Source organism: Helianthus annuus, chromosome 7, assembly GCF_002127325.2.
Source record: "Helianthus annuus cultivar XRQ/B chromosome 7, HanXRQr2.0-SUNRISE, whole genome shotgun sequence".
Lineage (NCBI taxonomy): Eukaryota > Viridiplantae > Streptophyta > Magnoliopsida > Asterales > Asteraceae > Helianthus > Helianthus annuus.
In genome coordinates, this window is record NC_035439.2 from 45,748,337 (window position 1) to 45,761,543 (window position 13,207).

The following is a 13,207-nucleotide window of genomic DNA, read 5'->3' on the forward strand; positions in this document are numbered from 1 at the left end:
TACGATTGGTACTATAGGGTGATACATACGTGTTTTGATTGAGATTGAGATAATATGGGTTGTTTGGATCGACCGGTGGACAATTTTCACAATAGAGGTGGCTCGGATTCCAAGCGTTCATGTTCGGCAGAGCCATCCCTGAGAACTCTAAAAAAAATTTATGCCTTGGGCGAAAAATATTTGGGCCCAAAATTGTGGTTGGGGAAATGAATTAAAAAAACAAAGAAACTGTTGGTGGTGGAGTCAAAACTTGAACTTGAGAGCTTTACATTATCTTGAGATGGATTTTCCACTTCACAACCAACACTTTTTTTGTATAACAAGTAGATGCATATATTAAATATATAATTAAATATATATAAATATAACAGCTTATAAAAACCTTTCGGGCCCTTTAGAAATTTGGGCCTCGAGCGACGGCCCTGATGTGATGAAAGCAAAACTTTAAAAATATGAAGTTGAGAAGGAGTTATAGATTGGTGTGGTTAAAATCGTTGAGGTATATGTATAGGTAAAATGGTAAAAGAATTATAATAAAAAATTTGGATTAGTAACTTATAAAATACAACTGAGTTAATTGTCAAAATCATCCCTAAGGTTTGGGCACATTTGCCATTTTCGTTTAAAATGACACTTTTGTATCAAATTTCCCCCAACGTTTGTAATTTTTTGCCATTTCATCCAAAACACTAACTTAGTTTATTTTTTATGTTAAGTTGAAGATATTTGGATGAAACTGGCAAATATAAAACCACAGGGATGATTTTGGCAATTTACTCAAACCCTTTTTAATTTCCTTTATTTAATTATTTTTGTTACATATATAATAAAAAAGAATATACATGGAGTTTTTAGAAAAAAAATTAATAGTTTTGTCACATAAGTTTTATAAATTTTCATCCAAATCACTAATTCAGTTTATTTTTTCTGTTAAGGTGAAGGATGTTTTAGATTTTATAAATTAAGACAGAAATTAATTTACAGCTTCTTTATATAAATCAGTTTTATAAAGAGAAAACGTCATTGGTGTGCAACACATAACAATCGATTACAACTTTTAGTATTTATCAGCTGTAGAGATAGAAAAAAATTGTAAAACGTTACATATTTTTTAAATATGTTGAGCACCTAGGAAATATGTTGGTAGAAATAAAATACTGTATTTATTTAATTAAGATTATGAGGGTAACTAACTAATACTTATTATGAGTGGCTTGAGTAAAGAAACTTTTGGTTCATAGCATTATAATTACAATTTGGTAGGTAATTTTAAGGTTTGGTAACGATACGTTGTTTGATAGGGGGGGGGGACTGGCTTCTGTTTTTCCTTAGGAGCGAATTTAAAAAAGTAGAAGATGAATTACAAACTTGGTACATATGATAAGATTTTTTTTATTTGACATTTTTCAATAAGGTCATCAGCATTTTAGTTTTATAAAATTTAGAGGTTTAAGTAGATTTTATTTTTATAAAACTGATCTATATAAAAAATTAGAAATTAATTTCTGTCTTAGTTTATAAACATCCTTCGCCTTAATAGAAAAATTAACTTAGTTAGTGGCTGGATGAAAATTTATAAAAATCATGTGACAAAGCTATTATTTTTTTTCATATAAAAATTGCATGTATAATTTTTATTATATATGTAACAAAATTAATTAAATAAAAGAAATTTAAAAGAGTTTGAGTAAATTGTCAAAATCGTCTTTGTGGTTTTATATTTGCCAGTTGTATCCAAATATCCTCAACTTAACAGAAAAATAAACTAAGTTAGTGGTTTGGATGAAAATGACAAAAAGTTACAAACGTTGAGGGCAATTTGGTACAAAAGTGTCATTTTGGGCGAAAATGGCAAACATGCCCAAACCTGAGGGACGATTTTGGCAATTAACTCAATACAACTCCAATCACCTTTAATGTTTAAGGGCTATTTGTTTAGTTTTCAATGAGCCTCTTAATGGTTTAGACTCGACCCCTTACTGATTTAACACTTAATAATTCAAACTGTTTATTTCATGAGCAGATTTCTGAATGATTCAAACATTTATCTCTGAATTGTTAAGCATTCTTATCGAAATTGGTAATGATTTAAAACTCTTACCGAATCAGCAATTACTAATTAAAAAATTGCCAAATTTCACCACAATAGATGATACTCCCTTTTTAAAACAAACAATGATCGCAGAACCAAAAGAAATTGGTGTCAAATTACTAATTAAAAAGTTGCCAAATTTCGCCACAATAAAGTCGTTTGTATTTCCCAAAAGAAAAATATATAGAGAAAGAAAGGGTTTGGTAGAATTATTTGAATTTGTAGTCGACCGTTTGCGTGTACCTCCAATGCTCTGAGTTTGGGAAAATTTCTCAAGAATCTTGGAGTTTGTCGCTTAATCAATTAACCCAATCAAGAAACAAAATATACAATGGAACCCTAAGTTTTGATGATAATTTGTGGCAGACGGAGGAGGAGGAGGGATGGAGGACATTACTACTGATATAACCCCACATGTTCATGGGTATCATAAGTAACTTGCTGCTGTCAAATACTTCACTTGTTATAATATTAATTAGTGTTCATTTACAGGAGGAGGACCACCGGCCCTGCAAGGCGTTCCACAAAGGGCCAATGGACACCACAAGAGGTATCTATCTATCTATCTATCTATATGTAAATTCATATGCAGCATTTACCATTCTGACCACATGTTTGTTATAGGATGATCAGCTCTGTAAAGCTGTTGAGCGCTTCAAAGCCAAAAACTGGAAAAAGATCGGTATGTTTATTTCTATGTGCATCCCTGAAAATATCAGGAACAACTAAATTCAAAATAGATATGGGTTTCTGATTTACAATTTTCTATTAGTTATCAAACATTCTAGGCTTTCATTCTTTTACAATCAATTTGCCTAACCCAATCCCATTCTTTCTTCAGCTGAATGTTTCAAGGACCGAACTGATGTTCAGTGCTTGCATCGATGGCAGAAAGTCCTGAATCCACAACTTGTAAAAGGCCCTTGGACAAAAGAGGCAACTCATAATCCCCTGCATCTATCTATCTTAACATGAATTAATTCATCAGCCTTTGCTTCTTTTTGTTACATACTCAGGAAGATGAAGAACTAATTCAACTAGTACAACAACTTGGACCCCAAAAATGGTCAACCATTGCACAACGTTTACCTGGCCGCATTGGTAAGCAATGTCGTGAGAGGTAAGATTTACTCCATCCTATACATGGGCCACTTAGGTGGCCAAAAATGGAAATTGCATATACAGTTTCAAACGGGGCACATCCAATTACCACTTCTATATACACCATATAAGCAGTAGCGTAGCTTTGTGGGGGCGGGAGGGGAGGGGGCGGCCGGCCCCCTGAATTTTTTGCTCAGTAGTGGAGGGTATGTAGTTTTCGTATAGAAATTTTTGGGTATATACGTTTTTAACCCCCCCCGGTTTTATAGAAATTTTTGGTATATACGTTTTCGACCCCCCGGTCGAAAATCTCAAGCTTCGCCACTAAGCAGTAACCACACATCCTTTTACCTGTTGAATCTGTTCTCCTTCTCCTCTTCGCAACCAACATTTTTTTTTGTGTGTGTTTTGTTATTCTTTTTAGCCTATTTTTTCTACCGTGTAGATCCTAAACAAAAAAGTGGCCAAGCCACAAAGTAGAGAAAGTTTTCTTAATGATAAATGAGACAGGAGATGTTTAGCCAACCCGAAGGTCACGAGGTCAAGCCACAAAATAGAAAAAGTGGATAATATTATCTGATTTAAACAAAAAAAAAAAAAAATAGGTGGGATTAGTTATAGTTGTTTCAGAGGTAAGCTTGTTATAGAGACTCAAATCTTTGTCTTGTAAGTGTAACAAAAAGTATGGGATGTGGGCAGAGGATGTTGAGGACTTTGTGCTACAAAGTATATATTTATGCCAACACTTTGGCCATAAAGGCGCTAGATGGCATGGTGCTCTCAGTTCTGTTTAACCTCAATATTTTGAGAAACCTTGAACCTACAACTGATATTATGTTTGAACCGACCAAAAAGGGTGATGTCAATGAAAGGGAGCTTTGTGATTTTAAACACAAGATATTTTTAATGCATGATACTTGCAAAAATTAACTTCTTCTTTTTCAGTTCTTTATATTTTTTGCAACAACATGGGGATAAATATCTTATGATGGTTAAAGTATGATGCTACCAATCCTTAGGTACATGTAGTGTTTAAAAGCAAGACCCATTATTTATTTGTTTAAAAACAAGCTGTAAGTAAGTAGATGTGTAATTGGTGAGATTGTTATAGAGTTGTGATGTGGGATGAATGATGAGTGGTGGGTGATGTTAGTTTGTGAATTGGTATGGATTCAGGTGGCATAACCATCTTAATCCTGCAATTAATAAGGAGGCTTGGACTGAGGAAGAGGAATTGATGTTGATACAGGCTCATAAAGTTTATGGAAATAAATGGGCAGAGCTCTCTAAATTCTTTCCTGGCAGGTATGCTTACTAATTATGTGTGTGTGTGTGTCCATTTTATTTTATTTGTGACTGAAATTGGTTGGATGTCAGGACTGACAATGCAGTAAAAAATCACTGGCATAGTTCAGTTAAAAAGAAAGTGGGCGCATCAGGCCTGCTTTCGCACTCCCAAACTTCATCAACGACACAACAACAGTGTGCTGCTGCTGCTGCTGAGGAAACCTCAACTTTTGTGAGATGTTCAGTGGTTAAAGATGAAGAAGACCAACCTCCTGCACCTTGTGATTCATCATCTAACAATTTTATAGACCAGAATAATGAATGTTCAGATAAGGGTCAAGGGAATGATTTCAGCAGGGAATCAGAGTTCATCGACCGTATTGATCAAGACCATGAAGCAGTGTCGTTAAATGCGGTTGGTTTTGATGGGGCATTTAATCAAGTGAACGACGACACTTCTCAATCATACTATCATCCATTTGAAAGTGAACCCAAGCAGGAACAGGATGTTAGTTTCAACAATGATGCCGTTGATGGAAACCTACATCAGCAGCAGCAGGGGGAGGGGGGTGGTCTGTCTTATGTGCCACCTCGTTTGGACATACCACCGTTCTTGAGCTGTGATTTAATAGAGACATGTAACACCGATTATAGTCCTCTTGGTATTCGTCAGCTGATGATGAACAACTACTGTCCATGGGACCTGCTGCTCTCACCTTCTTCACCCACTCCACAGCCCGTCTTTACATCCACTCAATCTATTTTCAACAAGAGACACCGTGATTTGCTGTCACCTTCTGACAACCCATCTCAAAAGAAGCAACCCCTCTTTCAAGATAAAGAAAATTTCAACCCCGCTGCTGCTGCTGCTCATGAAATGCTTCAAAACAAAGTATGCACAAAATTCTAACACTTTGTTAATTACACACTGCTTCATTTCTTTAACATAGTGTTGTGCAACAGCCACTTGTGGAACAAGAAGATCCTTTTTCTTCTCCTGATAACGTGGCAATGAAATCTGATACACCAGCTGATGCAACAGCATCTGAGAACCCGTGTGTCACTCCACATAACAATAATAGTAATAATGCTGCTTATCTTTTAGTCAAAGCTGGAAGTAGTCATTTAGCACCTCTGGAAATTACTGTTGATAATCCTGCATTGGGAATGTATGATGTTTAGACCTCTCTTCTTCATTTATATAATAATAAATAAATGGGAGCAGTTGGATTCGATTGTTTGTTTGTTTGTTTGTTCTGTGTGTAGGTTTGGGGAAGAATCACCCTCTGCATGGAACTCCCCTTGGTCCTCTTTTCTGCCTGGTCCAAGGCTTGATACAGACATAACAATTGAGGTATTCATTATTACTTGATAATACTTACAATAATAATATATAATAATAATAATAATAATAATAATAATAATAATAATAATAATAATTTGTCCTTTGTAGGATATCGGTTACTTTACTAGTCCAGGTGAAATAAGCTATGATGCTCTTGGGCTAATGAAACAATTAAGTGAACATACTGCGTCAGCATATGCCAATGCTCGCGAGGTTTTAGGAGATGAGACTCCTGATTCCGTACTTAAAAGAAGATTCACCGAAAAAGAGCGAGAATTAAACACCTTGGTATTCTCTTTTCTCAAATTGCATAGTAAAAAATAAAAAAAACATCTTATTGTGTGTAATGATGATGTTATGTTTTTGATGTTGGACTGTATGTATTGTGCAGAGTGAGAGACGCATGTTGGACTTTAGTGAATGTGGGAGTCCTAGGAAGGACATTACTTTCTCAAGCCCATCTTCCTACTTGTTGAAAGGTTTCAGGTAGATTATGCTGTGAGATTGTTATACATTTCGCCTATCTGTTTCTGCTTGTTAACATATGGATTTAATTTCTTTACATTTACCCCCCACTCATTTCTTATTATCAAAATTCATATATGGTTGTTTGTAATGCATGTATTCCATCTCTTTGAAGTTTCGAATATGAAATGCAATGCAATGCATCCTAGTATGACAATCATAAACTCATGATCTACCATATTTCGGGACTTAGCTACAGGTCTAAACTTAACAAATAGATTATGCGTCTCCTCTCAAACGGACACATCTGTTTTCCGGGGTACAGTAACTTAAAACATTATGTACTGCCGGAGATGGCACACGCGCTCGAGGTTACACCAGGTAACTTGTGTGGTTTATTAGTTACGGCAAATAAAATAAGGTTGATAGTGGAATCGAGTAAAGAATCCTTGTTTTTACTTATGTATTTTTTCTTGTACTGTTTTTTTCTCTAGTTTCAAATGAGGCACCTAGCCTTCTATTGATACAAGAGTTGAGGGTGAGCAAAGAGTCTCTCTTAACTAGTCACTTAATTAGAGACTTAACTCTCTAATAAATCTAATCAAGTGTCATAAAAATGGCTCTAATCAAGTTTCTTTTTTATTCACCATATAAACACTAAACAATATTTCCATTCACACTATTCCGAAATTCCAACATGGTCATTCTTGACCTTGTCTACAAAACCAAAATTTTTTGAATGGCAAATCTTACTTCTACTATAAATTACACCAATAAATCTAAACTGCACCCTTGCCTAGGTTTGAGTCTAGAATCTCCCCTCTAAGAGACATAAGTCGCTACCAAGTGGGTCTACAAACCCAAATAATCACTACTCATAACTCCTATGTTAGTAGATAAACATGTCAGAGGAAAAGTGGCTAAGGCTTTATTATAATGAAAAGTGAATACATAAACAAAGAAACATCAAGACTTTAAATATAGGAGCTATCTAGGGTTACTAGCTAAATGAGCTAAACCAAATATCCAGTACAAAAGGGCCCACTAACTTTATTATGCTAACATCCCCTCTCAAACTCACAATACAACAGCAATAAGCATTGAGAGTTTGCCACACAGAAAAAACCAAACGAAAATCTTCAAATATTATTATTTATATTAAAACAAGCCTAAAATTTTTATGTATTTTTTGAAAAAGAAAAACCAAACGAAAATCTTCAAATATTATTGTTTGAAATGTGGGTGTGCCACAGTAAGTGATATGCGCATAATTATATACGTTTTTAATATCATTTAAAATCCGATTTTTAACGACTTTCTTGAAAATACAGATGAAATAGCTTTGAATCGCTTTATTTTTAGTATTAAACTTGACTAAAAACATACTAGAAAAGGTGAAAAGGACGGAAAAACAAAGTTGGCTATTCTTTCGTTTCCCCTAGATAACATTCTCGTGCCCCATCCCAGAAAAGACAAAAATATCCCCTTTTGACATTTGAAGATATCCCAGGGCCCACAAGAGCTAACCACACCCCTTGCCTAGTACCATGCCCTGTGACACTCAATGTATGAAAATCTTCACATATATTGTACTTGGCACAGGTCGTGTTCGGCCACCAGATCAGCCTATAAATTGTAGCCTTCTCCTTTCATTTTGAAAAAATTACACCGTTGGTCCTTGTGGTTTCTGCCAAATTTCAATGTAAGATACTAATAGTTTTTTGTTGCAAAATCAGGTATTAACTTTCTAATTTGTCACAATGTTGAGTACTAAGGCCAAACATTGTTAACTTTTTCTGTTAAGTCTTAATAAAATGACTAAAATGCCCTTTAATATTATAATGTAAAGTTTTTTTTTATATTTATATTTTTATTAAAGAGCATTTTAGTCATTTTAGTAAGATCTAACAAAAAAGTTAACAAGATTTGGCCTTAGTACTCAACATTGTGACAAGATTTGGTCTTAGTTGTCACACCCCAAACGATGGCGGAATCATCGGGGCATGGCACTGAGCGAAACAGATTGTCCAGAAGTTTCCACAACAACTATCATTACTATTTAAATAATATAAATTATTTACAGATAACAACTAGTCAAATGTTCTGTTCCGACAACTCAGATTCAAATATAAATAATATAATTGTTCAAATGCTTCTAGAGACTCGTTCTGCAAGATCTACAGACAACTATGCTCTAGACGCTTATTCTAAGCTCGCCTTCCTAGCAGATAAGCATCCTAATTTCCTGTCACATACATTAAAATAAAGTCAATACATAAAATGTAAAGGTGAGCATACAAGTTTGATATAGCATATAGAGTTCGAAATAGTTTACGCATAACCAGCACGTACACAGAGGAAAACGAAGCATGTTAATTATCGACATGGATCTATCGATACCAATGACTGCGGGTTGACTGCCCGAGGCAGTTCGCAATACATGATTACCACCGTAATCCATGCAAGTAATTGTCCTTAACAACCCCCGTGTGAACGGGTGCTGAGTCCAAACTATAGTACTACGTCGTTAAGGCAGGTAGACAACATTCCACGTTTAAACTTAACAACAAGCATTCATTTAGTCACGTAATACATGCAGAACGGTTAGCGTTTAAATAATTGAGTAGTGTGTTCGATTGTGTTTTTAGATAAGTAACCTATGTAACACCCAAAAGTGCTAAAGCAAAAAGGGTTCGAGTATACTCACAGCGATTGATTGATGGATTGAAGGGAGCACTTGAGAGTAGGGTCAGCCTGAATAGTTCGATATCATAACGATGAGTAACGCGTTAAATGGAAATAAGTGATGATGCGAACAGCCTGGTCGATCGAACTGGAGGTTCGATCGAACGGGTTGTTCGTTCGGTTGGACAGTCCGTTTGGTCAGCCCGTTCGATCGGCCGGTAGGCTCGATCGGTCGGACAGTTCGAGTGGATTGTTTCTTCCTTTGAGTAGAATGTGTTTGTGTATGATGGCTTGTTCTTTTGAAGTTTTCGTCGTAGTATTTGAGAACATTGAAGTGTTCTTACCTTTCAGGTCGATCGATCGAACGGACCATTCGATCGGCCGGATGTCAGCAGGATGTCACCTGATTGGACAACATGTTCGATCGGGTGGCATTCCAATATGTCGAACGAGTTGAAAAATCGATTAAGGGTTGAAGCATAGTATCTCATGATCCGAAGAGTAATTCAACCCAAACCGTAGTTCGATCGAACCGCACTTCGTTCGATACTAGGCTTCATGAAATTGTTAAGGTGTGGGGCCATGTGCTAGCCGATCGGCTGGCCTGGTCGATCGGCTGACATATCCGATCGGTTGGGGCTGTTCGTTCGAACAGCCTGTTCGATCGGTCAGCATTCTGACCTGGTCGGCCTGTTCGTCTAACACTTGGCTGTTCTGATTGTTTGACGTTATATCGAGGTATTTTGACAACGAGCTGAACCATGGAACCTTCGTTCTTACTTGTTTCTCCTGCTCGGACAGGAACCACCCAAGTCCGGCTGGTGAACGGTTCGGAACGGAGTCTATAGTTTAACCCGAAATCGGTGAACCTCGTAGATAGAATCCGAATCTTGAACCACACAACTGTTAGAATGATTAGTGAGTTGGCTTAAGCTCTGTTTCTACCGGTTTGAAGACATTGAGTGTAAAAGAGTTGAAAGGAAGTTGGAAATCCTTCTTTCATTCCTTCACACCATGTAATTGTTCAGATCTTTGATAGATCTTAGTTTGTTTATGTGGAAATCGGCTAGATCCAAGTGATTCTTGGTGGATTGAGGCCAAAACATGAAGTTCTTGAAGAACACCATGATGACATCATCCTAGAATACTCAGATCTTGATGATTTCACGGTTAGAAATCAAGATTTGAAAGATAGAAAGGTGTAGGAGTGTTCATAGATCAAAAACTTACAAGATTTAGGATGAAATCTTACCGGGATTGAGAGAAATCTGAGAAATAGTGAAGAACACGAGCTGGTCGGTCAGAGGGTTTCCAAAAGTGGAAAGAATGACAATGACAGGCCTATTTATAGGCTTCCAAAAGGGGAAAGAGCTAGCCGATCGGCCAGGCATCCTGATCGGACAGCCTGCTCGATCGGCTAGGAGTCTGATCGATCAACAGCCTGCGTTGAGCGTTCGGTGCGACGATTTCCGATATTTCGATTTCGATTGAAGACGATATGAATACGATAGAGTTTCCTATCCAAATTACTTTTAATCCCAACCACTATATCTACATACACGCATCTATATTTCACACTATCCTTTCGCTACCATTCATCATAATTCGATTTCGATTGAGTTCGATTGAGTTCGATTGAGTTTCGAGTTTCGATTCGATTGATTACCACACATAACATAAAGTAAACACGCACAGGTAACACATAAGGCACACACACACGTATAACAACACCAAAGCTGCATAATTCGAGTTTCGAGTTTGATTGATGATTCGATTAGCTTGCTTATTGATTGATTGACTTTATCGCATTGTTACTTCCTACTACTCACAGCCGTAAAGCGTTTCGCGTCGATTAAACATTCGATTACTTCGATTCCTTAGACTTACAACACTTACTCCACATAATACAAATAATAAAACATAAAATAGACTAATTACAGTCAAAGACGTCAAACTTGACTTGGACTTTGACTTTGACTTTGACTTTGACATTCGAAAACACGGGGTGTTATAGCCTCCCCTTGTTTAGGGAATTTCGTCCTGAAATTAGGCTGAAAGCTGCACAGCATCGTGAATGATCTTACCAATTTCTCGCTTCAGATAATCATTTAAACAACTGCGGGTACTTAGCCTTCATGTCGCTTTCGAGTTCCCAAGTAAACTCCGCGCCTCGTTTGCCTTCCCATCGGACTTTCACGATAGGGATGCGCGAGCGTCTGAGTTGCTTGGTTTGGCGATCCATGATTTCGACAGGCTTTTCCACGAAGTGTAGCGTGTCGTTTACTTGAAGGTCGTCGAGAGGTACAATCAGATCATGATCAGCTAGGCATTTTCGGAGGTTTGACACATGATCAACTAAGTTCCTCCGGTAGTTCGAGTCTGTAGGCGACTTTGCCGATCCTTTCCAGAATCTTAAAAGGTCCAACATATCGAGGCGCTAGTTTCCCTTTCTTGCCGAATCTGACCACACCCTTCCAAGGTGATATCTTTAGGAGTACGTAGTCGCCAACGTCAAATTCAAGGGGCTTGCGTCTTCTATCGGCGTAACTTTTCTGCCTATCCCGAGCTTTCGACAAGTTGTCTCGAATCTGGAGGATTTTTTCAGTCATTTCTTGTAGTAACTCGGGACCGGTTAATTGCGAGTGACCGATCTCGTGCCATACAATAGGCGAACGACATCTTCTTCCATATAAGGCCTCGAATGGTGCCATTTGTATGCTGGCATGATAGCTGTTGTTGTACGAAAATTCGACTAACGACAGGTATTTGTTACAACTACCACCGAAGTCTATGACACACACACGGAGCATATCTTCAAGAGTACGGATCGTTCTTTCAGTCTGTCCGTCGGTTTGAGGATGGAATGCGGTACTCAGGTTAAGCGTCGTACCAAGAGCTGCTTGAAACGTTTCCCACAATCGCGAAGTAAACCGAGCATCACGGTCTGAAATGATGTCACGAGGCGTACCATGATTACAAATGATCTCGTCGGTGTAGATTCGGGCTAGTCGTTCTACCTTGTAGTCTTCCCGTATTGGCAAGAAGTGGGCTGATTTGGTCAGACGATCAACTATAACCCAAATGCTGTCGTGACCTGATGGCGTAGGCGGAAGTTTGGTTATGAAATCCATAACTATACTTTCCCACTTCCATATGGGGATTGGAGGTTGTTCGAGTAAGGCAGAAGGTCGTTGATGTTCAGCCTTAACTCTCGCACTAGTCAGGCAACTTCCAACATAAAGAGCGATATCCCGCTTCATACCCGGCCACCAGTACTTGTAACGAAGGTCCTGTTACATTTTCTCGGCACCGGGATGAATAGAATATCGGGATTTGTGGGCTTCGTCCATTATAATCTTTCGCAATTCTGTTCGCTTAGGGATCCAAATTCGGTCCAGATAATAGAAGATCCCATTTGCTTTGCTTACAAGCTGAGCTCCTTCGTGATAGATTCTCTCCTTCTTCAAGGTGCGTTCGTTAAAACAAGCATGCTGGGCTTCGCGGATGAGGGTTTCGAGATCATGCTGGGCTTGGGTATTGCGAATACTGAGCAAATAACTCCGTCTGCTGAGCGCGTCGGCAACAACATTTGCCTTGCCTGGGTGATAACGAATCTCACAGTCGTAATCGTTAAGAAGTTCTACCCATCGGCGTTGACGCATGTTAAGTTCTTTCTGATTAAAGATGTGTTGTAAACTCCTGTGGTCGGTGAAGATCGTACACTTGGTACCATACAGGTAGTGTCGCCAAATCTTCAATGCAAAAACAACTGCGCCTAGCTCGAGATCATGGGTTGTATAGTTCTTCTCATGGATTTTGAGCTGACGAGATGCGTAAGCTATAACCTTGTCCCGTTGCATGAGAACACAGCCAAGACCAAGGTTGGAAGCATCACAATAGACAATGAAATCGTTGTTTCCGTCGGGCAACGTGAGAACAGGAGCATTGCAAAGCATATGCTTGAGGGCTTGAAAGACAGACTCTTGTTCAGTTCCCCAAATAAAAGGCTTGTCTTTGTGGGTAAGGGCGGTAAGCGGCACAGCGATTTTAGAGAATCCTTCGATAAATCGTCGATAATAGCCCGCTAGTCCGAGAAAAGAACGAACTTCGGACGGGTTCTTAGGCGTAATCCAGCTCTTAACTGCTTCAATCTTCGCGGGATCGACATAAATACCTTGACTATTAACGATGTGACCCAGAAACTGAACCTCCTTCAGCCAGAATTCGCACTT

General features: G+C 38.1%; 1 protein-coding gene across 2 annotated transcripts; it reads left to right on the forward strand.

The window, feature by feature from the left end:
• The first annotated feature begins 2,199 nt into the window (after window positions 1–2,199).
• On the forward strand, window positions 2,200–6,514 carry LOC110926677 (transcription factor MYB3R-4). 2 transcript variants are annotated; one of them, XM_022170403.2, is made up of 11 exons: window positions 2,200–2,516; window positions 2,585–2,642; window positions 2,717–2,774; window positions 2,934–3,028; window positions 3,109–3,212; window positions 4,370–4,498; window positions 4,571–5,372; window positions 5,444–5,649; window positions 5,747–5,834; window positions 5,934–6,113; window positions 6,217–6,514. In XM_022170403.2, exons 1-11 carry the CDS (start codon window positions 2,476–2,478, stop codon window positions 6,313–6,315), a joined length of 1,860 nt encoding a protein of 619 aa, XP_022026095.1. In that variant the 5' UTR covers window positions 2,200–2,475; the 3' UTR covers window positions 6,316–6,514. The 2 variants fall into 2 exon arrangements, with proteins under 2 accessions (XP_022026095.1, XP_035831554.1); XM_035975661.1 differs by having other exon boundaries at window positions 4,370–4,387; window positions 4,751–5,372.
• Window positions 6,515–13,207: the final 6,693 nt, after the last annotated feature.